Source organism: Corvus hawaiiensis, chromosome 8, assembly GCF_020740725.1.
Source record: "Corvus hawaiiensis isolate bCorHaw1 chromosome 8, bCorHaw1.pri.cur, whole genome shotgun sequence".
Lineage (NCBI taxonomy): Eukaryota > Metazoa > Chordata > Aves > Passeriformes > Corvidae > Corvus > Corvus hawaiiensis.
In genome coordinates this window covers 4,944,430-4,969,088 of record NC_063220.1, presented here as the reverse complement: position 1 = coordinate 4,969,088, position 24,659 = coordinate 4,944,430, and the positions used below count along the sequence as shown (strand labels likewise).

Sequence of the window (24,659 nt, the reverse complement as noted above, 5' to 3'; positions counted from 1 at the left end):
ACAGCCCTGACACTCAGTTTCCCTAGAAGACCCTGCTCCCACATCTTGAAATTTATCACATTTGTGAATCCCACACATGAAAATCACTATGCAGCCCTATTCCTACATTTCCCACTTACTTCTGTAACATTACAGTCTGTCATAAAATGGGATGTATAAAATTAACTGCATTGCAGCATTACTGGTTTGGTTATAATTAGAAGAACCCTTCTTTAGCACTGAGCAGCACAGCAAAGGGAAAAATTGATTATCCAACCCATCACTGTAGATTCAATATTTATTTTGGGCATCAAAATATCATAATTTGGAGAGGAAAGGGAAAAAATAGTTCTGACTTCCTTTAGATGTTTTCTTACCCCCCAATTTAGGAACTTGTTCATAAACTTCCCTGAAGGCACAGGAGGCTGCGGGGATGACACATCACTGACCCAGGACACTCAGTGGAATTAGAGGCAAAAATGAAAGAAGCCCTTGATTCTCTTTGATATCCTCCCTTCCCAGAAGTGTTTCCAAACACCCCAGAAGTAAGATAGCTCTCCTGTAAAGGTGTTTTATTTACACTGCTGGTCAAACCCACATCCCATGACTCACTCCACAGAGGAAGGGGGAACACAGGACGTACCCAGGTGAGCTTCCCAATGAACAGCATTTGCACTATGTCTATATTGACAGAATTAAAAAGGGAACCCACAGGACTTCATTAAATCAAATTAAATGATTTCTAAGGGCTTTTGCCTCCCCCCACCCTTTCCATAAGCACACACTCTCAATTTACTTACTTTCTTCAGAATATTTAAAACCTCAATATGAAAATAAACCACTATGAATCCACTTCCTACCTTTTTCCACTCTCCCTTTATTCCTGGACTGCAAAAACATCTAAACCTGAGAACCCACACAGACTATGCCTCATGTACACGAGCATCTGTACTTCAAGAAAAATGTTCAAATTTCATTACTCATTCTGAAATGATTACATCATCTAAATAAATTGCCTCTGAGCATACTATTTATATTCCTCCTTATTCTTAATACTGATTTACAGTATACACCCAACATAAATCCAAAATAGAAAGGGGATCTCCTAAAGGGAAGTGCTGCAGAGGGATTTATAACAGTAGAACTTAATCAGATTTGCAAAACTGATTTTGAAAATCATTTCTCTTTGGCTTCCGATTAAATCAGTATTCATTTCAGAAGTGATTCTGTCTACGGTAAGAGTTCACAACTGAAAATATTTTGCTTTCTCTTATCTCATTATACACAAGCTCTTGCACAGTAGAACTGTTTAAGTTGTCCAGACCATCTTGGGAATATTCAACTACAAGATTTTCAACAAAAAGTATCATCTTACAGACCATCCCTAAGCACTGTCTCAGGTTTCAGCTTCTCAAACCCAATACCACCTGCTGATGAAATGAATTCTGTCAATATCAAACAACTGCACATATTTCTCTCTCTGCATCTACATTTTGCCAAGAAATATCTGAGACATAAAATGTGGGTTTTTGGAAATGTTTTTGGGAATTAGGAAAAAAATGGTCGAGTGGAAGGTGTCCTTGCCCATGGCAGGGGGTGGGACTGGGTGATCTCTAAGGTCCTCTCCAGCCCAAACCATTCTGTGATTCCTCCATCAGACTGAAGGGAATTAAATTTTTTACAGCACCATGAGGTAAGGTATTCCATACCTTTAACCACCCCAGTCAACCCATCCTTTTTCCAATTTTGCTATTTCTTCTTTGAAAGAGGGGAAAGAGCCACGGCGGGGAAACCATTTAAATTGCATGGAGCAAGGAGTGTAACAGCCCAATGCATAATAAAGGTACAAATTAGATTAAAGATACAAATTAGATTAAAGATACAAACAGATTAGATAAACATACAAAAAAAGATAAATATCTGACTAATCTATCGAATGGCTTGACTAAAAAACAATACTGAAAATTAGTACGGCTAAGAAATTCCTGAGCACATGGTTCTTTCTACCAAGTCAACTCATTGCAACATAAATGTGACTGGTTTTTAATAAAAAATGATGTTTTTACTCAAGATGTTTTATTGTCACTAATGGTTGGGCCATTTTTCCTCCTATATCATATAAAAGAGAGAGCCTTCAAGGTGCTTTCCCTTATACAATTAGACATGCTGTATTTTAATTGGAAGCTTCTGGAAATAAATTTTACAGAGAGACTGCCGAGCCTAAATTAATACTTCACACCATGATGGTTTTTGTTTTACAGTTTTCGAATTACAATCAGCCAGAACTTCTCTGAACTTTTGTTCCACAGGAAGGGCACAGGTTTTAATGAGACTTTAGTCTGGAGATTACTTTTTAAATATTTTGCAAAATCTGAGGGATTTGTTAAGCACTTGAGATGAAAAACACCAGCAGAGTTTGTTTTTGTAGTCTAAGTAAATCTTAAAATGTAAAACTACCAGGAAAAACAATAGTCTCAAAAATGAAGGTCGAGCACCAGTAGCACTGAAAAAACAAAATAGGAAGGTTAAACTCACATTTAATTCTTTTATCAGGTACAGTTTACATCTGTATTCTATTTTTTCAAAATAAAACCATTGATCTTTTATTAAAAGTGAATTAAGACTGCCTTCATCTCCATTTCCAGCCAGCTGCTTAAAAAGAAGTGCTCTGGCTACACAAACAAAGCCACCCCAAATTGCCAACAGGGACCCATTAGAGCTGGGCAGCGCTGCCCGTGCAGCCAACCTCGGCTTTATTGAATTCAGCCTTTCCCCTGAAAGACAACCCCCTGGAATCCTCTCAGCAGAGTGCTGCAGCAGACCCCTGCTCCCTGATTTCATTACATAAACAGAAATAGAGTTTATGGATCCCCAGGAGAGCCCTTGGCCAGTAACTCGACCTGCCATGTTTTCCCAGGATGGCCATGCCAGCCCGGACAAAGAACTGCACATCCTAACCCTTCTGTTCTTCCAGACTCTCACAGGGCCTCCAGCTGTGCAAGGCCAAAAAGACTTCAGAAAAACAACAAAAAACCCCCCTGCCCCAAAACTACCTGCACAAATTCACTCCCACCTCGCAGTCACTGTTTTAAGCATCTTCTTAAACAAACAAAACCCCATAAGCAATAGGCAGAGAATGAAGCAAGCAGCTCTGTTTACCCAGGAGGGATGGCTGAAGACTTCACCTTTACCACCAAAAACTACTGAGCTTACAGCAAAGTATACACCAAAGAGGAGTTACATCACTGGGTCACTCAATTAACAACTTGGATTTCACCCGGCTGCCTGAAACTCCAGTGCCAGGATCAAACAAGCTGCTCTTGTCCAAGCTGCAAACTTTGAAATAATTATGGACTCCATACTTTTAGGATCCCAGAGTTGCATTCTTGAGAGCTTAGCCACCTTTCTGTTTCATTAAAGAATAATGTGTTGTAATCCTTAAATGATGTTATGAATAATAACCAAAATCTATTTGGTAACTCACAGAACTCAAGTACATGGAGTGCCAGTCCTTGCTCTTCAAAAAGATGTGTTTATTCTCATTTAATTACATCAGCACAGGCACAAAATCTGTGTTAAGGGAATTTTACAGGCAGCCAGGGAGCTGTAAGGTGCTTCCCAAGACACATCAAACATGGAAACTCAGAGCAAACACCCACCCTTCTCTCATATTCTTTGGTTTCCTGTAAGTGAAATGTAAATACAATTTGATGTTCTATTTCCAACAGAAATATGGACTCAGAGAATGGTTTGGGCTGGAAAGGACCTTTAAGGTCATCTAGTTCCAACCCTTATCTAGATCAGTTAATAATGTCATTACTTCTTTTAATTGTCTTTCTAAATATTCCTTAATGATGTTTAAACTGACTGTCCAAAGAAAATCTGTATATAATTTACCAACTTGCATCTCTTTTTTGTTTATTTCCCAAGTCCGTGTAATGTATTAAGAGAAATAACTAATGATAAACCCAAAGCAAAAATACTTCTGACACTTGTTTCTACATGTCAAACAAAATAATTTCCTACAAATACTGACTATATGTTCATACTTGGATGTACTTCACTAAATATAAAAAAAAAAAGCATTTCAGGAGGTTTTTATAGTGTCCCTCAGGTAAATAAAGTATTTCAGGTAAGCGTAAAACAGATTAAGACAATGAGTACAAGTCAAAAAGGAAAGCAGCCAAGTTTCCCATTCAATATCCTACAATTATCATGTAATTATTTGGCCATTAACTGCCTACATGCTCTTAACCCACTACAAAAGTGGAATTAAATTAAGTTTATCTTAAATTTCACTGAGATTTAAGGTAAATCTCAGTCCTTTATTTGCCTAGGGTGCTCTGCAAAGAAGTACTTTTAAAGAAATACTCCCCCTTCCCCTCAAAATACCTTCAGAAACTTTTACTGTTTCTCTGTTTTCCCAACACATGCTATTCCTAGCAATCCCCTGAATTTTTAGGATTCTGCTATCTTTGTAGCTTAGTGCACACTCCAAATAGCTGCTTTCCCCTTGTCCTCTTTCATAGAAATTATCTGAAATATTGAACACTTTCTAGCTTGTTTTTGATACTGGGAAACAGCCAACAGGTGTCTGAAAAGGCTCATGGGCTGCGAGAGAAAAAATTGCTTTCCTCTGAGGTGGAAAGGGAACATTTGGGACACATTTTGATTTTTTTTTTTCTTTTCCCCTTTAGTCTTCAAGTCTAAGCAGCTCCTCTTCCTCCTTTTTTATGCCAATGTTATCTTTCCCTCCCCTGACTGAATAGAACATGCCAAGGGAGGCTCTGGGTGTTTATGTTGAGCTTCAAGCTATGACCTGCTGCACATTAATATCTAAACACGCCATCCATAGGATCCAAGAAGCCAACAAAGCACTGCTTGAGATAAAGCACATCCATGACCACACTCCGACGGTTCTCCTCTCCAACACCACCGTATGAATCAATGAGATAATTCTGGTTTCAAGTTTTAAAGTCAGCACTAATTAGGACGGTTGAGAGCCTCAGAGAGGGCTGCTGCATCATCTCTGCCTTATCAGCTTGGGATGCAATTGTCCAGAGCTAAAGACAAGACACAGCCCTGGTCATCCTCTCACAGCCACTTTCAAGCACTGCTCTCTCCTCCAAGACTTCTTGCTAAGGGATTGTCCTTTCTCATTTATAAAGAGCAGTAAATGAGAGTTTTCCTTTTGATCTAACCAACTAAAGCCATTCTCTTTAGATAAAGTCACCATATCGAAGCCACTGTGTCTGCAATAAAGCCATGATCAGGATTGCACAAAAGAGGGAAAAAAAAAAAAGTGTATGTTCAGGAATTACATCATAAAAATTTGATGACTAGATAGACACACGCATATTAACATGAATACTTAGGAAAATTTAATTTAAAGATTTGCAGGGGGGCAGTTGTCAATCCTTTATATTCCTATTCTTTGCACTTAAGAGATTTACTCAAGCCAGTGGGTGTCCAGTGTAAGGTAACATCTCCAAACTCAGACACAGGACATGAAATATCTGTGCCTATTCCCACTCCATACCTCCTACTCTCAGCAAGAAAGATGGACAGATATATACATACAAATTCTACATTTGTGATTCTTAAGATTTCAGTAGCATTCACTGTTTAGATTAAACCTACCAGGCTGAATTTGCCCTGGAGATGGTGTTTCACACTGCAGAGCCAACAGTACCATTACAAAAAGGTCCCTTCAAGATCAATAAAGTGCATTATTTATCCTGAAATTGCTATTGTACCCTGGTTCCAGACCTTTGATGACAGCAACAGCAAATTTATGGATTCTGGACTGCCCCAGGGTGACTGTTTATCCAAAGCTGAAATAATAATATCCAAACGACAGACAAGCTTGAAGACAACTCTTGAAAATGAGAAACAAAGAGAAATACTACAGGTATGGAGCTTACAGAAAATTAGGACCACTTTTCAAGCGTATTTTCTAAGTAATTTTACACCACCAAACTATGATGTGTCTATTTTGCCTTCTTTACATTTCTCAAGGTTCCTTTCTCTTTTTTTCTTGTTTATATCTCCTAATCTGTGCATTTTATTAAAACAGACTACTGAAACCAAGATTGGCTTTCAGTGCTGTTACATAAACTTTGTGTTTGATGTACACAAAAAAAAGGAGATGCTGATATGAGATGGTACTTACAGGAAAACTCTACTGGATGGAATTCCAGAGACTGCCACCAGAATATTAAGAACATTAGAATATTAAGAACATTATTAAGAATACAAAAACTTTCCATATCTTCAAATATTGCCATTTTATCTCTCTCACATGCTAATATTTAGTATCAGTGACACTAAACTGGCAGAACAGCGACATCCACACGAGACTGAAATTCCAAGGAATGTTTCTAATTCAAAGCGTACTGGTGCACATTGAGAGACTGAGATCCCCTATGAACTCAAAGGGTTTGTGTGTTCAAAACATTTTACAGCAAAAATGGTTCTGTGATTGTAAATAAAATATATAAAATCAGCTAACATTTACTGGAAATTGCCACTTAAAATTCAGTTGGGAACAAGCTAATTAAAGATGGAACCACACAGTTGTTCTGGAGCTGGAAGCCAGTGTCTGTCTTGTCCATATAGAGGCTACTCAAGAATGCTAAAAAAACCAGCACAATTTGAGAAACTTAAGTGGAAAACAATAATAAAGAAGAGTTAAGCTTGTACATTTGAAGGCTATTAACTTACTTGAATTTTAGCCAATTTTTTCAACAACTTCATATTTTTAATTATATTACAGAAAAAAATATAATATGAATTTCCTTTTTACTGCAAAAAAATCAAAGAGTTTGGGGGAATAAAAATCATATGATTACTGAAATTGACCTTGTTTACTTTGAATCTGCAGCAGAAATTCTTAAGGAGACCCTAGCATTAAACTTGGAAAGGGAGATTAAAAAGAACTATGACAAAAAGATAAAACCCAAGTGGGGGCCTCGAGAGGAATTCTTCATTAGAGACACACCAACTCTGTTGACTTAGGTCTAGCTCAAAAGGAGTTTATTTTGGCAGCTGGGAGAAGCAAAAGAAGAGAAACAAAACAAAAAAAAAAAAAACCAAGAAAAAGAAGTGAGTGTTTCAATCATGTGGATCCCATATCTTTCTCTTGAAGGGTTGCCATAAACTGACAGTATTTTTTGAGTTCATTAAATTAAATGTATGAAATTAAAAGTTAAAGTTTGTTTTCTTATATTTTATGTAAGGTGAAATAATCACAGGAAAAATATGCACAGCCTAATAGATCATAGCCACGCTTTATCCTTCCAGACACAAAATTGTCACACTGATATCAAATAGCTTGAAACATTCATTAATACCTCACTAGCTGGAGTCACATCTAAAAGAACAGCTTTCATCTGTAGCTTATGGACATATGCCACACGAAAACTAAATTAATTCCCTGTCAAAGAGGCTTCTGCTATGTAGTTATCAAAGTAAAAACACCACACACCGTGTTTACTTAATAGAAAAAATAGATAAACAAAATTAAATTGAGAGAATTTAAATGAAAGTGAGCACGCTTTAATTTTTTTTTCTGTACAACTGCACAGTGAGAAGCAGAAAATTAAAATTCAACAGAATTAAAGCACCAGCATGATAGAAATGGGTGTCAGGGCAGAGTACACAATCTTTTATTTTCATTTTATAAAAGCATTGGCTGTGGTTATGATGTGCCAAACAGTGAACCAATGTAAATTAGTTTCTTCATCTTTTGCAATAACGACAAGAAATTATTTTGTGACATAAGACTCACTTCAAACTGGTTTTTCTCACCTTCTAAAGCAACAATCCTAAAGGACAACAAGAAGAAAGCAGGTATATTCTATATATCTTCTTTTCAGGTACCTATGAAGTCTCCATTTACTCATTTTATCCATGCACAACACACACATTGCTCTTGCAACTTAATACAACTGCACATCCCCAGCTCCTGGACAAAGTTGCTCAGACCTGTGCACCAACAGGCACATGGAAACCTGCTTTTCTTCCTGCCCAGTTTCTCTGGATTTCTGACATTTTTGACTCTTCTTTGCCTGCATGTCTACCTTCAGAGCTATTGTGTTCTGTGGTTACTTTCAAGCCCTTTTTCCCAGTGTCTATCAGTGTCCAAGCTTTCCCAGTGTCTCTGACTCTCTTCAGAGTGTTTTCCCCAGAGCCCCAAACCTTCCCTTCTCCCAGTTTTGGAGAAACTCAACCCTTCACCCCACTCAGAGCCCCTTTTCCAGCTCAGCTCTCCCTGTGTGACTGCCCAGACCATCACACACCACTGGGAACTCCTGTCCTGGACTTCCCCAATGTCCTGCTCCAGCCTCCAACAGGGTTCCAAAAAACCCAGCCAAAACCACACAGAACTTGCCAAAAATCCATCCAGACTCTGAGGGCAAGAAAATAAGACCTTCCCAAGGAAGTCTGGGCGAGGGTAGCCTTATACTGAATAAATAATTTCATGCTTCTCATGCCCAGCTACCGACTCAGCCTGTGGAATATTTCAAGACACAATAAATAACAGACTAATTGACAGCTTTGCCAGTTGTGGAACACTGATACTCACAAGTTGAAATATACCCCTAATTAAGAATTCAGATGCATGATGTTGGCTTTAGATTAAGATATGCTATGTGGGGTTTTCAAACTTTATGCAATTAGATCATGTTGAAAAACAAGGTCACTAAAATTTGTCAGTCTAGCTCTTTTCATTTCTAGTTGCTTTCATACATCTAAGAACAAGAAATAATATTCTGAAATCAGTAATTCAGAACAGTACAAGGTTTTTAACTTCAAGGCTTTCTACCAATACATGGTACACTAGACAAGTTTTTTTAAGACCAGCAATAAAAAATTTAGTAAAAGCCAAGTAATTTATCTTTAGTCATTCAACACTGAAATGGACACAGCCCAGTACTGAAGAAACAACCTCAAAACCAGCGGCACGTAAATGCAAATAGATGTTAACAGTAATTTTAGGGTAGAAGAAAAAGAGTAAAGTTGTAGGACAAAGGTAGACAACAGCACAGTCAAGTTCATAAGTACAAACTTCATTTTTGCAGGATCTTAAATAAGTAATATTGTGAAATTCATGGTAATGTATCCTTAATGCACACACAAAGATGTTATTCAGACTAAAAATCTGAAGGAGGAAAAAAGGCAGTGATAAATCTCAGTCTTTCAGTGTCTACAATTTGTATTACAAGGGTAGAGTAATGCACCTCTGCCAAAAAATCTAAACCCACTTGTCTCCCTTACATCTGCAGATTAAAAACTGAATAAATAAATAAAAAGGCTCACTTTACCAGTGTTCCAAGCATATGTTAGACCTTAAACCTTAACAGCAACCAAAGCAACAGCTATCTGCACAAAGGATCAACAAGTATCTGTACGAAAATTCTGGACCATCAAAACACGTGCGCTTTAGGAGAAGTTTCTTCTATTGTCCCTAAAAATGTTCATTTTCATAGTGAGTTTTCATTCATGAAACAAGCATTCTAATTTTAGGTCGGTTTTGTTTGTCGAGTGTTTGTTAAACAAGCCTGCTTTGTTTGCTGGGAGAGGGGAATTTGTAAACAAAGCCTCTGTGTTCTCCCAGGAGTCCCCTCTCAGCAGGAGAGCATCCGACCACCCTGGGACCATCCCGGCACGTGGAGCTCAAGCCACAGGCCTGAACTGCAGCCATCCCTGCAGCAGGCTCAGAACAGACAAAGCCTGTGGTGCAACAGCATCACCGTTTTGCCACCCCTGAAGAGATGGCTCGTGGTGTCCCAGGCTGGAAAACTGGGAAGTGAAGTGGGACCACATCCACCTCCAGCCCAAACATCTGTGAGAGGCAAGAGCCCCAATGCTGCAAGAAGCAGAATGTGAACTGCCACCACAGCCCCCACCAGCTTCCCATCATCTTGCAATCACAGGGCTATGGAATGGTTTGGGTTGGAAGCGACCTCAAAGCTCAGCTCATTCCACCCCCTGCCATGGGCAGGGACACCTTCCCCTGTCACAGGTTGCTCCAAGCCCCGTCCAGCCTGGCCTTGGGCACTGCCAGGGATCCAGGGGCAGCCCCAGCTGCACTGAGCAATCTGACAGCACCCTCACGGTAAAGAATTTCTTTCAATATCTCAAGTAACCCCACCCTCTGGCAGTGGGAAGCCATTCCCTGTGTCCAGTCCCTCCATCCCTTGTCCCAAGTCCCTCTCCAGTTCTCTTGGAGCCCTTTAGGCACTGGAAGGGCCTCTAAGGCCTCCCTAGAGCCCAGGACATGTTTGGTTTTCTTTTCTTCTCTTCTCTGCCTTAACACTCCAAACTGAAAACCAGGCTGCAGCTACATTAGCTGTCAGAAAAAACACTGAACTGAGAGAGCCCCAGGGCTTCAATGCACTCCCTCTGAGACCATGCTAAATAAAAGAAATTGATGAAAGAATACAAGAATAGGGACACTAAACAAATGTAGGAATAAGACACTGAAAACATGGCTAGACAGAGATGTATTGAATTTTTGTTAAGCTGTTTTGCAGGAAACAATAACTGCCTGAGGACACAATACAGTAAAAATAATTGTATCCTTTCAACATGTTCTTTTTACATTGACTTGTTTTCAAACTCCTCCTTACGTTATTAAACTCTGTCTCCTTAATTATAAACAAATATTAAACTTCTAATCCTGGAATTCTTGTCAAATAAGTTCATTTTTATCACACAAAGCTGAAAAAAATGAAATTATAGTGGGAGATTTTGTAGCAGTCATTCCTCATGCAGCTTTGCAGCCATTAAGCTCATGGCTCTGTAAAACTGCCCAACACTATTCTTTTAGTTGGGCAGAACATGTTCACCATTATGCTTCCATCTGAATTACTGCCATTTAAGGTACACAAATGTCTACTTGCATGTTTAGGAAAACAGACTGTTTAACATTATGTATCCCCAAAGTCTTTGAGCTGAAACATCAACACTTCAGTTTTCTCTTAATGCCAGATGTTTGGAAACTTTGCTTTATAAACACCTTCACATTAAAAAACAAGTTTGGCAGCAAATGGGCTGGAATTAGTAACTATACTATAGGCTGTATAAGTCCTGATCATTCCAAAACCTGGTAATTCAAGGGTGTATTAAACATCCACCCGAATATGGGATTAGGGGAGTATTAAATTAGAACTGCACTTACAGAAGTCTAGCACTTTGTTGCCATTCTAACAGTTTATAATCCCTGCTTTTCAAAATTAAAAATAATTAAAAATTGCCCAGGCAATCACCCTGCTTTATTTTAAAATCAATAAAGCTCCACCCAGTACTTATGTGCATGCATATCTTGAAACAAGAAGGCAGCTTCACACACTTCCCTGTACTTTTAACACACTTCTAAAATAGACAGCAAAGTGTTATAAACAGTTGTGTGCTTAGCATATATTATGTCAATATTTATTGCCATAATATAAGTTTAAATGACTAAAACTTTAATCAGTCTGAGTCAAACAAGTTTAGTTCAGATCTGCACATCTAAGGAACAGCAGCCAAAAATGTTTCTAAACATTTCTGTCTCTAAAAATATACTGTAACATCTCTACACCTTCCTCTTTTGCCCTGAATGGAAGGTAGTTAAAAGCAATTAACAACAAGCCACACAATGCCAACTGGTAAAGGCTAAAATGGAAAGAACATAAGAAAAAAAAAATCATTAAATAAATCATGGATATGTTGCCCATATAATCACTCAGCAGCCCTTGAGAGCACTAGCCCTAATAGCTGAAATAAATAAAAAAAAAGAAATCAATAGATCAGTGGAACAAAAAGCTCATCTTGTCTTCTGTCCATTCATAGAACAACAGTGCATTTGTGTTGGGACAAAGACAGATTTTGGGTCCTATGTACTTTTGCTCCACAGACCCATTCTTCTTCCATTAATTGACAATGGAGTCATTTTCATACCCTTTTTTTGTCACCCCATCTCAGTGTAATTTGTGAAAACGTTTTTATTCCAAACAAGAAAAGGGGAGGAAGCAAACAGTATCCCATGCTATTAAAAAAGACGATCTACTCCCTTGACACCTTTCTAGTAAGAATCTCCAAATTATCCAACACGTCTAACATTGCAAATAACTACTCTGAACAGTTTCAGTCCTTCCTTTTAGAACAACTGAACAAAGTTTTTGGCAGTGGTTAATTCTCACAGGACAAGCAGAAACCTCGGGGCAGTGTCTGAAAACACCAAGGGGGGCTTTGGGGTTGTTGATTTTTAGGGTTTTTTTTAATTTGTACTCAAAAAGACAACAACTCATCAAGCTCCCAGGTCTCCACAGTAAGGCAACCTTTGAAAGCCTTTGGGAACTGATTTTATTACATTAAGAAAAAACTTTAAAGAAGCTGTAACAATAATGTTTCACTTCTCCACTGACCCTCCTGCGTGGGGCCCTGCCCTGTGCAGCCTCTCAGAGCCCTCATGGATCTTTGGGAAAACTCAGCACCACCCAAGCGCCTGCCAAGCTCCACAAACTTCAACGACTGTCTCTAACACCAATTAAAGAGAGCACAGACTTGTTTTCAAATTACTTGCATCTAAATAATGGTGGTGGCTACCACAGGATAACATAAATTAATCTGCTCCCCTGCCAGGGACGTGCTGCTGGTGTGAAAATACAATTAATTACCATCATCTGAAACCCAGTACTATCATAGCCTTGCTCTAGGTTTTTATTCCTCATTTGTTACTTTGAGCTGTCACTTCAGGTATTTACCATAATACTATAAATAATAATTTACTACAATAAAGTAGTAAACTCATCCAGGAGATCTCCATAAGCACTGGAAGGGAAAACCATAAAACCCTCTCTGCCCTGTCAACTCACTTAATGCAATAGTCTTTCCTGAAAGAAAGAAAAATGCAAGTTTTAAAACAGATTTACCTAAAGCAGAATGGAGCACAGAGAAATTCAACAGCACACACACATTTGCTTTCACAGCCACATAGTCACAAACCCTGACACTAAAAATAACTCAGCCAACATCCCAATGCAGTCCATTCTGAAAACTTTGTAGTTGCACAATTCCCTTTTCCTCTCCTCCTTTCCACCCTTTCTCCTTGTCTCCAGAGGTTACTATCTTCTTTAGTACAATGAAGGCAGCAACTCATGTTATATAAACAAATGTTACAAGCTGACCTCAGCATCTGAGGGCCTAATTTTAGCCACCATTCTCTAGGACAAAAATACATTGGTTGACGAAAATCTTCTAGGATGGATAAAAAAAAATTACAAAAAAAGCTTAAATAATGAGACTTGGAGAGAAGAAGGAATTGAGGGGTATTTTTGGTGGATGGTTGATGGGGGTTTTTAGAGAAGCCCATGAAGAGAAATGTTGGTAGCCATCAGGTTTAAAAAGAAGGGTGCTGCAAAAAATCCTACAAAACCAAACACAACAACAAAAAGAAATAATACTTCTATTCTTTAGGAAGAAAAGCTTAGGTGAGACATGAAGAAAAAGAATTTCAGTGAGATGACCACTAAAGAACAAGAATATATAAGAATATATATTCTCATATACTCTCACCAAGGCAGAGAGAGGTGCATGAGTCTATCAAGGGAGGCCCTTGGCACGTATGTCCTACAGGTCTTAAAAGTTAACACAAATATAACTGAAGCTGTGTTGCAGTAAAGGGATGGACTACACCATCCATGATTCCACTTTTCCCTCCTGAAAATCCAAATCACTCACCTCTATAGGATTTTGGGACTCTCATTCCCATCCAAGTATTGATGTTGAACTTTTTGCAAACTAGACTGTTTAACATCAGGGTTGAGGATAAATAACAGAACCTCATTAATATACTTCTGCTCATTAATTACACTTTTACTTGCAGACTTGATACAGTTGGCAGCTAAACAAACTCAGACAAAGAAAATAATCATTCATAGTAATGAATTGTCCTCTAGATCACATGTAACACTTCAGAGAAGTGTACTGTGATACCCTGTAAAATTAATGAGGTCTTAGTTAAACCAGGCTTCATTAAAGTATCTCCCATTAAACCTTTCCTGGAAAATTGAAGAGAAAACATCTCTTGTGTTGATTAACTGGCTTGTCAGCCAGCTCCTACTGTAAAGGCCACAAGTGAAATATGGCAGAGCCAGGAAAAGCAGGAGTTGCAGGCTTTCAGACCAAATAAATTCCACTTGACAATATTGCCTAATTAAAGCTAATATAATCAGCAAAACAGCAAAAATAAGAGCAGCTGGATTTGGAGTTAAATGAGAGAGGCAATACTCCAAGTGTTGCCAGCTTCAATCAAAGTAGTGCACAGATAAAATTAACCAGTTTCAGTGACTCACACTTTGGTGACAGATTTGACTTTTCTGTAGGACACAAGAACTTTAATATTTTGCTCAACATCTGAAATCTGGCCTGGTTATGAACAGCTTCACACAGGGACTGTGTCAGGAAAAGTGAAGAGCATTATCTCAATACTTATGTTTTAACCTTTTCCACCACAGCACTGCACCATGTCCATCTCTGAATAGTCAAACCCAGTCACTTTTGGGAATTCCCACAAAGAGACATTTACAGAGACAAAATTCAGAAGGAAAGGGTGTTAAGTAGTGTTTGAGGACCGTCCAAAATGATTAAATCAACAAAAAATGAAGTGAAGCTGACGAAGCAGCACTGCATCAATTCATTTGCTCAATAGAAACCTTAAAAATACTCTTAATTCCATGCATTCTTACACTTACTAGCAAGGACTAATGGGTTTGTAGAACTACAATTGGAAAATTCTGAAATGGGAATTTTGACCTCATTCCTCAGATGAAGAAAAAAATTAAAGACACATGAATTGTGAAATATACTATTCCTCCTTAAAAAAATAATTAAAAACAAACAAACAAAAAACCCAAAAACACAAGAAAGCCACCCAAACAAAATCCACAGCTCTTTTGTCTCTGCAGTTCACAATTTACAGTTCTCACTTTAACTGCTAGTGGTTGCTATGGAGTCCCCAAATGAGCCTTCAACTAAAATTTAGTGTAAGTCAGAAATAAGCAGGGAATTTATGCTGAGCCATGAATTAGACATGATAAATTTCTACCAGCTACCATCATGCAGAAGATGGTTTGCCTCAGGTTTATTAACATGATCCTGCAAAAATCTTTTTAGCAGGTCCTTTTGACAGAGACAGGCAAGTTACCTCTAGTAACTCTGAAAACATCCACCAGTACAGAACTGGCCAACAATTTAACAAACTGTGCCTCTTACCCTTGGGTTTTTATGACAATAAGGTAGGATTTTCACTCACTTAAATCTTACACGAATTAGCAAAATCGTATTTATTGAAAAAAACCATTATAGTGAAGTGGTCCCAAACTAATAGAATTCCTGTAACAAGTAACAGGTGTAGAATGCATCCCTGCTGATGTGCAAATGTAGGTAGTTAATGCCACATTAATCACGTTTCTATGTTTATTCTTCACAACATCTGAACTGGGAATGCTGAACATACAGAATATTTTTAGGTTTTTTAAGGACCACATGAAAATAACTTGATCCAAACCCCGTTCATTTTCTCAAGGTGCAATAATGAAGAAGAAACTTGCTGACTTCAGAGGTCAGCTGAGACCTACAGAACAAACATCTTCTGCTCTGATAAAAGCTTAGAAATAATACAATCAAACACAAATACACATATGTCCATCTCATTTCTGCTACAAACTTCAGTCATTGTAAATTCCATAAACAACTAAAAAGTAACATGGATTTCTAACATTAGGAACATAAACATTTCTAACATTAGAAAAATAAATCCCCAGGGACATGTTCACTTCTCTCCCAAGGGAGTTCTAACTGACCAAAAAATTAAGTCCTCATTGAAAATATTTTACCAGGAAAAATAAAGTTAAGCAAAAAGACACAGCTGGGATCTGTGACTGTTTCTAGCAGAAAAATGGGATTGCAGAAAAATACTGTGTGAAATTCAGCACAGCTTCAACACCTGTACTGAGGAAAAACAGCAATAACTTACCAATCACATGCAGTAAAAACCAACAGTTTAGGGGGAAAAAAAAGTAATTGCATTCACTGTCTTTACCTGCAATGAAAACATGTAAATAAACATGGAAACTGATATCCTGCTGTAAACAATTATCCCCTGTCAGCATTCACTTATGGCTGTTGCTATCCAGAGTGGCGCATCTCTTTATTCCTGCCTGTTGATGCTCATAATAATGTGGTTTTCACAACCTCTCTACAAGTGTCTTAAAGAAAAAAAAACCTAGCAAGTGGCCTCAAACACTTTGTAAGAAGCTGTTAAAAGTAAATAAGAAAAGCTTTTAAATATTTATCACTAGCATGACATCAAGAACTAAAGAACGAATAATTTTTCACCCATGGTGTTTTTATTCTGTCCCACATTCCCATAGTTGTTTATCCCAACACGTTAAGTTCCATTTATTTGGTGCAGGCTTTCAGATAAGGAAAGGTGAAAGGACAAAGCTTTTATGGAAGGAAGAAGCAAAAGGAAAAAAGATTTTAAAAAGGGAGCAGCAAGCTGTAAGGGATTCTGCAGTCCTAAATAGAGCACCTGCCTTCTCACATCCAAAAACTAGACAGCCCTCCTAGTCAAAACACATTTGATAAAATACATGTTGAGAGATAAGGACTTTTGCACTAGGTACACCTTGAAGGAATATTAAAGCAGCTTGATTTCCAGAAGCATTTAACACATGTACATCAAATCAATCATCCAAAATCCTTTTGGAAGTCTTGGCCACTTTAAAAACTTCTCAAAACCGCTTTGGGTTTTAATGCCCAAACTGCAATAGAATTCAGAGTTGTCTTTCTCCTCAGGCACTAACCCAAACCATCAGAAAGAACAGCTGGGGTAAGCCCAGAGCTCTGAAGAAATCAATGTTCAAATTTAGCTGCTGATGCTCATGCAGAGGAGGATCCCAGCCAGTGGGGAAGTTCAGTGAGGACATGGAAGGAAGGCAGGAGGCAGATGAAAATGATGTTAATAAGACACACACAAAAGCAGGGATTACCTCCCAACTTGTGCAATTTATCATTCTCAGAGCTTTACTACTGTATGTTTTAGTCTTTATTATTTGCTGTTTGTTTTTAACAGTCTTGCAAAAAAACCCAAAACCACTGTGTTGCCGAAACTTTTATTGCCTTCTTAGAGTAAATAATGGTTTTACAATGCAGATACTTCATTTCTTTACTATCAAATGCTGCTGCAAGCAACAACTTGGCACTCTATAACAAGCACTGACTTTTCAGGATATTTAGTTGACTATTTATGACCTGTTCACATAAAAAGTTGTTTTGTACTAATTGCAATGCAGATTTATTCCTATAATCTAACAAAATTAATCCTGGAAAAGCCACTAGTTTTTTCAGGGCATCTCCAGTCCTCTAAACTACTCCCAGCTCATCATATTTTCCCATTTTAAGGTAAATAGTAATACCAGTGAGAAAAGGAGGCTGAATAAAAAGATGACATATGGATGTATAAAAGCACTAGCTCTTTTTGTGTGGAACTGGTGACACATTTAGCAAAACTTTTTGCTGCTCAGTGGCAGAACCATAACAAGCATGTGCTTACACCCCCAAAATCACAGAGGATTACATTAAGGCACGTCACATTAAATCTCCTTCTCCCACAAATTTCACTTTACACAGCAAATCCGAGCTTACTGAAAACATTAACTAAATTCCATAGTGAGACATGGTGAAAGAGTCTGGACAGGGGAAGATGAGCCAGACTCCTGTGGATCTTGTGGACGTGGACATGCAGGCTACCACTGGATGCATTTCACTGCTGCATGAGGAGTGATGCTGAAATTCCTGAAAGCAGCCAAAGAAATTGGCTCTCAAGTGCCATAAAATTCCAGGGGCACTGCTTACAACCACAGTCAGTCTGAGGTATTTAATTTAAGAATGATTAATCACAGTTGAATCAGCCTTTTGTTTCTTTTCTGACATTTCAGAGCCCTTTCTAGTATTCCATCTATCTGAAGTCTGGCCATGACTTGATACTGAAGGAGACTGTTTGAAATAATTCCATTTACTTTGGCCAGCATACAAGTCTGGATAAAGGTTTCAGTCAAAACACCTCTTCACATCATAGAATGGTCTTAAAATGGCACACAGAGATAACACGGCAAGAAGACATTAAATCTGCTGTGCACTTCAAAGTGCTCTGAGAGTTATTTACCAGCATCAGTGGGGTGGCCTCAGGGGAAGCACATCCTTGACCGAAACAAGTACTGATCCATGCTCCAACTGCAGCGTTTGCATGCAAACACCAACACTGAAAAAGCCTCACAAACCCCAGAACTAAGGAAACTCACGTAGAAAATGTCACCAACAAATCCCTCCCAACACGAGAACTTAGAGGAGAAAGGGATTTAAGGTCAACAGAGGCAAATGCAAGGCAGCAAATACACTTATTATTTATACCAGAAACACAACCTCAACATCTATTTAACGACCCTCACCACAGACTCAAAATCAGTATCAAAGGACTGCAATGGAAAGACAAGAAAGGACCTCAAAGAGTTCAGAAGTAATTGGAAAGTGGGAATTTAGTAAGGTAGAGCCACAGAGTGAATTTTACTTGAAGGATGCAGGATAAAACAGACAGAATATCAACACAGGAAGAAAATCCAAGGTCCTCTCAAGCATTCCTCTGATATGGCTGTTTGCTAAAGGTGCTTCTTTTGCTTCTGTAATTCCATAAATATGCTTGTTTATTACTGCATTTAACTGAAAACATTAACAAGTACACATGAGAAGCAACCCTGAGACCAACCTCATTTTCAAGTAAAATACTTTCTTATACTTAAAACTTTATCACATGCTCCAAAATGCATTTGGAAAAAGACTTTGCATTGCATGATTGTGGAAAATTTTCCAGGAGACTGCTTTCCAATGTGAGAACCACCACATCTAACAGAGCCTGAGAAGGTTTCCCACAAGGTCGTGAATTTCTTCAGAGAATCATTTTAAGCTTGTATTACCCTAACCTACCCAGAAAAAATGGAACAAAGCCATTGCTTAAGGATTTTCACTGGATTTTTCCATATTAACATAATAGGACTACAGGACTCCTTTTGTCTCAATTTAATGTAGATTTTATTTTACCAGTTTGTAAATATTAACCCATACATGGGAACAAATCTGAGAGAGACTGGGAACTAAAAGATATCCTAATATTGCAATTGAGTCCCTTCCCCCATTTTAAAGTAATTTCACTGGGACTCCACTGCTTTTAAATCACATTGCAATCAAATGTTGGCTGCTTGGGAACAAAAGGAATGGGAACAGTGAGTCAAAAGGGAGCTTTATTTTAAAAACCTCTGTAATTATGTCTGATCCATGGGTTAGTTGATACTCTAACCATTCATCTTCCTGCCTGAGAATCCAGAATTCTCCAACTCTGTTACTGTGCCAGAGGAATCCCAACTTCAGGATCTGCTTCCAGGACTTTCAGGCCTCCAGTCTTCCACTGGACTACACACTATCCATACACCAAATTGTACCATTTGTAGAACGAGAATCCTTCAGATGAAATGGCACACACTGACCCCCAATAACTGTTTCCCAAATCCTGTGCCTTCGGTGTAAATAAGTGCTTGTGTTCTCATAAAACACAGCTCATACAGAGAAGTGCTCCTGTGCTCAGTCTCCATTTCTGAACATCCCAGCACAAATAATGTGCAAAGAGAATGACAAGAAAAAGGCTAAAAACCCAGCAGAGAGCTTTCCAGCTCCTTCTCTTTCTTTCCTTCATTTAATTTCCTTACCTGACACCAGTTTAACAACAGTCACCCACAGCCTGTCACTCTTCCACAGCAATATCATTAAGGGAAGGGAGCCTCTAACATCTCTATTAAACTGCAATAAAGCAAAGTCTTCAACCTGTAATGCCTCTAAATCAACCAGGCATTACTGAAATTACTTAATCTGCAAAGTCAGGACTTCCCCACCCTACTTCACCACTCCCAATCACTTCACAAGAGCAGCAGCATTATCCAGATGCATTTCAGAGCTTAGTTTGATATTTTGGTTCCGGTGTTCTATTTCAGTGAGGGTAAAGTAGAACTACAGAATTAATGTCAACCTGATTTTCCATTCCATTACTTTTGTCTACTTCTGAAACAAATACACCCAGGAAAGAAATATAAAATAGAACAAAGGCCCTTGCAATTCATTTATTAGAATACTGCTGTCCCAACAGAGAGCATTGTGTGCATGTCTGTGTGTGTTCTAATCATACATGTACAGGCTTTCTTCTTATCCTCCCCAGTCCCTGCTCCAGCTTTAATTACCTAACACATTGACTTGTGTAGACTTCTGGAAGACTAGAATGTATATTCTACCAAACCACAGTCATATCAAATAGTCATTAATTCTAAGCAAGGGAAGAAAAAGAGCTTTTGTGAGCAAAACAAAATGTGAAATACTCCCACTACAATTTAATCAATTTCCATTATTTAAGAATGAAATCTAGGAGCATTGTGGAAGTTTTATATTCTTGATGCAATCATTTTCAAATTGCAGCACAGGCTCAACAGAACACAATAAATAATACAAAGAAATAGTGGTTCCTTTAATGCACTGCCTCATGTATAAGCTTTATTTAATCCGGGTACACAAAGTTCATGGTTTTAGTAAAACACTACAAGCAGCTGAACCAAAGTTTCTCATCCATGAAATCTTTCAGAACTGAGATGTTTTTTCCCTTATAGCCAGATTTGTTTCTTAAGTGCCCTGGTAAACTAAATCCATTCTTTTCACAAGTCTTGAACCATGCAGGTTGTAGAAGAGACAAGGGATGTTAAGTTGCAGTGTCTCAACACAAACAAATCACCCCAAACTTTTAAATCTCTCCAAAGAGTAGAAGAACTAATCAAAACCTTTGGTTCAACCTGGGGATGGGACAGCCTTTAAGATGATTCACATGACAGAGGGCAGTTTTTTCCAACTCACCCATTTGCTTGCCTCAAACTTAATATTCTCTTTGTTTGGCCAGCAGATGGACATGATAAATTCAAATTGGCAAAAGGGACACACACACACACACATCATCTAACAAAACAAGAGGGATTTGTTATTTTCAGAAGACTGAATCATCATGGTCACCTGTAGTGTAGGCCATAATTAAGATAAAATTCCTTCACAACCGTCACTTTAATGAGCCTCACAATTTTTTGGCTATTTGAAAACCAGCTGAAAACACTGCAGATTTTTTAACATATTTTGAGAGGGGGGGAAAAAAGGAAATGAAAACACCGCACCTCTTTCTCTAGGTTTTGTGAGCTTTTTATCCTTCCACATTATTAACAGATAAAAATGGCTATGTGTAAGTGTTCAGCAAATTGCTATCAAAGTTCAGTACTCTGAAACTGTATCATAATAATATCTGAAAGCAATGATACATTTAACGAGAAGAGGTAACACATTCACAAGATCTAAAAAACACAAGAGAAACACTCTTAGGCACTGAGGTCTCAACAAAGGTGAAGCCAACAGGGGTTACAAAGGAGTCAGAGCAGTTGCTGTAAATGTTCCGTGGATTCTCCTGATCCTCTCCTCAAAAATCTGCTCTGGCTCCAAATCGCTGCTCACCAAACTTCTCACTGGTTTCATGAGCAGAGCAAGTCCCCAAACTCTAACAAAAAATAAAGAGGAAAACCCAGCCAAGCCCAAGAAGACATGTTATCACTGCTTGGAGTCACTAAGCAACAGTTACAAATATGCCAACCTCAAAAAGGGAGAATTTTAGTGCATTGGAAGAGATACTGTAAACACGAGATAGCCAGGTAACCAAATGACAAACTACTATCTGACAGCCTTGGAAACCTCTCCTAAGCCAAGATGTAATAAATAGCACATGCAGCTAAATTGGAAAAAAAAAAAAAAAATAAAGCCCTAAGCCAAGTTAAATAGTAACCAACATTCAAATTTAACCATATAACGTCTACATTAAAATCCAAAATGACAATTACGAAATATTATATTACTATGAACACTGTCAAAAGCTTTGAATAATAGCACACTAAGGAAATAAGTGAAAACACACTTTACCTTGTATCTCATTTTGGGGCATGAATGAATGTAGAAACCCATATAATAAAAACAGAGATCAGGAGCTTTTTCATGAAGCTGTCTAGTAAAAGCAATTTCCCTGAGAGGGGAAAGAAAAGATTAATTACATTTGAATACAATTCTTACAGTCATTTTACCTCTTCATATTGAAATATTTTACAGTTACCTGGCTCTTGATCTATATAAAGGACTAGACTTCTATAATAAAGAATGAAGATCATAAACTCCAAACTAATCTTTTTAAAAATCTCAAACACAATAAACTGAAAATTAATACTTGGAAACCAAACAAACAAATCATCAAAATGCACAACACCATGTCAGGTGTAAAAGTACTTTCATTTTTGTGTTTTGGTCTGCCAACTGCCTGATTTGAAATTTTAATAAAAGGGACTAAGAGCCTCTACTTAATAGGTTTCTTGTTAATATTCATGTACATTGGAATTCTACAGAAACCTGGCCCAGCTATTGCATGCAGACTGGCTAACGTGGCTCAGGAAAACATCAGAGTGTTTTTAAAAAATAAGCTTCAAGGATAAGCCTCTTGTTTGTTCTATCATTTATGCTTCAGCGATTTGCATTGAAAAACATCCATCTTTATGCAACAGAAGGTATTTTTAACCATCCCATGATTGTTAGTATGATTTTCTCATTTATTCTGAAAGAAAAATGTCAATGTATTCCAAAAAAAGTTTGCTTTTTATTTTACTGGCACAAGGAAAGCACTGTTACTACAAAGACGCAGCCAGTGCTTCCTCTATAATGATCATTTTTACCGCATTTCTAACTGTGCAGATCACTTTTGTAACAAATCCCATAAAAAATGGATGCTGGTTCTTACTTTCTGTGTCAAAGGGATAAGAAGATGTCCCTGCTCACTGCAGGGGAGCTGGAATAGATGATCTTTAAAGGTCCCTTCCAACACAAACTATTCAAACTGTTCTCTGATCCAAGACACGACTATATACATATAGGAAGCATCTACAAATACTGGAGGTTCTTTATCACTTACAATTAAACTAGTATCACTCCGTATTTCTTGATTTTTTTTTTCCTTTGATAAAATTGGTATTTCCAAGCAGTTTCTTCCCCTCTTGTTCTCTACTTACATGCCTACATATCTCAAATGTTCCTCAAATCCCATCCTTTCTACAACTCAGCAGCAAAAATTCTCAGAGTGGCATGAAGTGGAAGTGACAGCAATGCAGTCCAACCTCCTTGGAGTAAAATTGGCAACAGCTTTGAAGGTATCAGATTCCTTTGCAACTTCCTAAGTCCTCCCTAACTCAACTTTTTTTTTTCCCTTTTTGAAAGAAGAACGAGGTTGGCTCCCTCCAGGACTGTTGGGAACTCATTTTTATTGCCGTAAATGCTGCAGAATTTACAAGCTGCTTTTTCACAAGTTGAGCCATGCACGCATGGTGCAGCGACAAAGCTTTAAATTTATTATGTAGAAAATTTAAAATAATTTAAAGAATTCGCAAGCATGGATTATGTCAATCTATTATTGCATAAAGTAATGTGATACATACAAATACTAAAAAACAGTTCTTAGGGGGACTTAGTGTTTTATGTTATATGTTCATCTTGCAAGGAAAAAATTAGGCTAATTCCAAGTATCCAGCATATGTAATGGAATAGTTCTAAAAATCTAGATCATTAGAGAAAAAAAGATCAATTCTAAGTCATAGGAGTGAGTTCCAACATTTTTCCACATTTGTTAATTCTGATTAATTCTATAAAATTGTCCGATCCTAATCAAAATCCAAACAAATTCAGATTAGACCTTTGAGATACTGAATTGCACATGGCTTATCACTTATAGCAAAAGTTTATTAACTAATTGTGCTAAGAATTTCCTAAAAGTGTTTGTGCTTCACACAGCTCAAGTCATGCCGTTTACCCACCCTGGTGGGTGACACTGAACCTGACACTGCAGCTGAGGAGCTGCACCTACAGAGAAGGTGCCTCTCACCAAGAGGCCTTGGAGAAAAGAGAAAGCTGGATCTCACAATTCCAGTGCTCCTTTTGCACCTGAGAGAGTGCAGTGAAAATCTCAACAGGTGAAAAGATTCATGCTACAGGCTTCTCAGACTCAAACTTGTAAACAGACATGTCTGGCATGAGGCTCCAACCCCGCTGCTTCATGAGCAGCTCCCTGGAAACATCACATTTGTCTGTGGCCAACGTACTTAATGCCAACAGAGAAGCGAAAAAGGTAAGAAAAAAATAGTTACACAAGTATTTCCACTCATTTGGGTGCAGGTTTTTTTCACTTATAATAACAATGGAATCATAAAATTGCCTATGGAAGAAAAACAGTAACTTGCAATTTCACATACAAGTTTCATTCACAGTGAAAAGCAATACCCACTATTCTTACTGTTTTGCAAGACCATGTTGGACAGTTAATTCAAGGCTTTAAAATTCATAGGATTACTCTCTCCATTAGCCTTTCTGAAAACTAAGATAATGAGATTAACATACCTGAAAAATATACTTAGTGCTAGTACAGCAGGAGACCACTAATTCAGAAGACAACGCTTTTTAGGTATTCTGTTATTTAT

The 24,659-nt window shown here is 38.0% G+C and overlaps 1 protein-coding gene across 6 annotated transcripts in view; it reads right to left on the bottom strand.

The window, feature by feature from the left end:
* The window catches only part of ATE1 (arginyltransferase 1), a 70,084-nt gene that overhangs the window by 20,823 nt on the left and 24,602 nt on the right, over positions 1–24,659 (bottom strand). For all 6 annotated transcript variants that reach the window (XM_048310807.1, XM_048310803.1, XM_048310804.1 and 3 more), the window contains exon 10: positions 22,072–22,171. In XM_048310807.1, the coding sequence (XP_048166764.1) occupies positions 22,072–22,171 (100 nt within the window). The remainder of the gene's footprint in view (positions 1–22,071; positions 22,172–24,659) is intronic.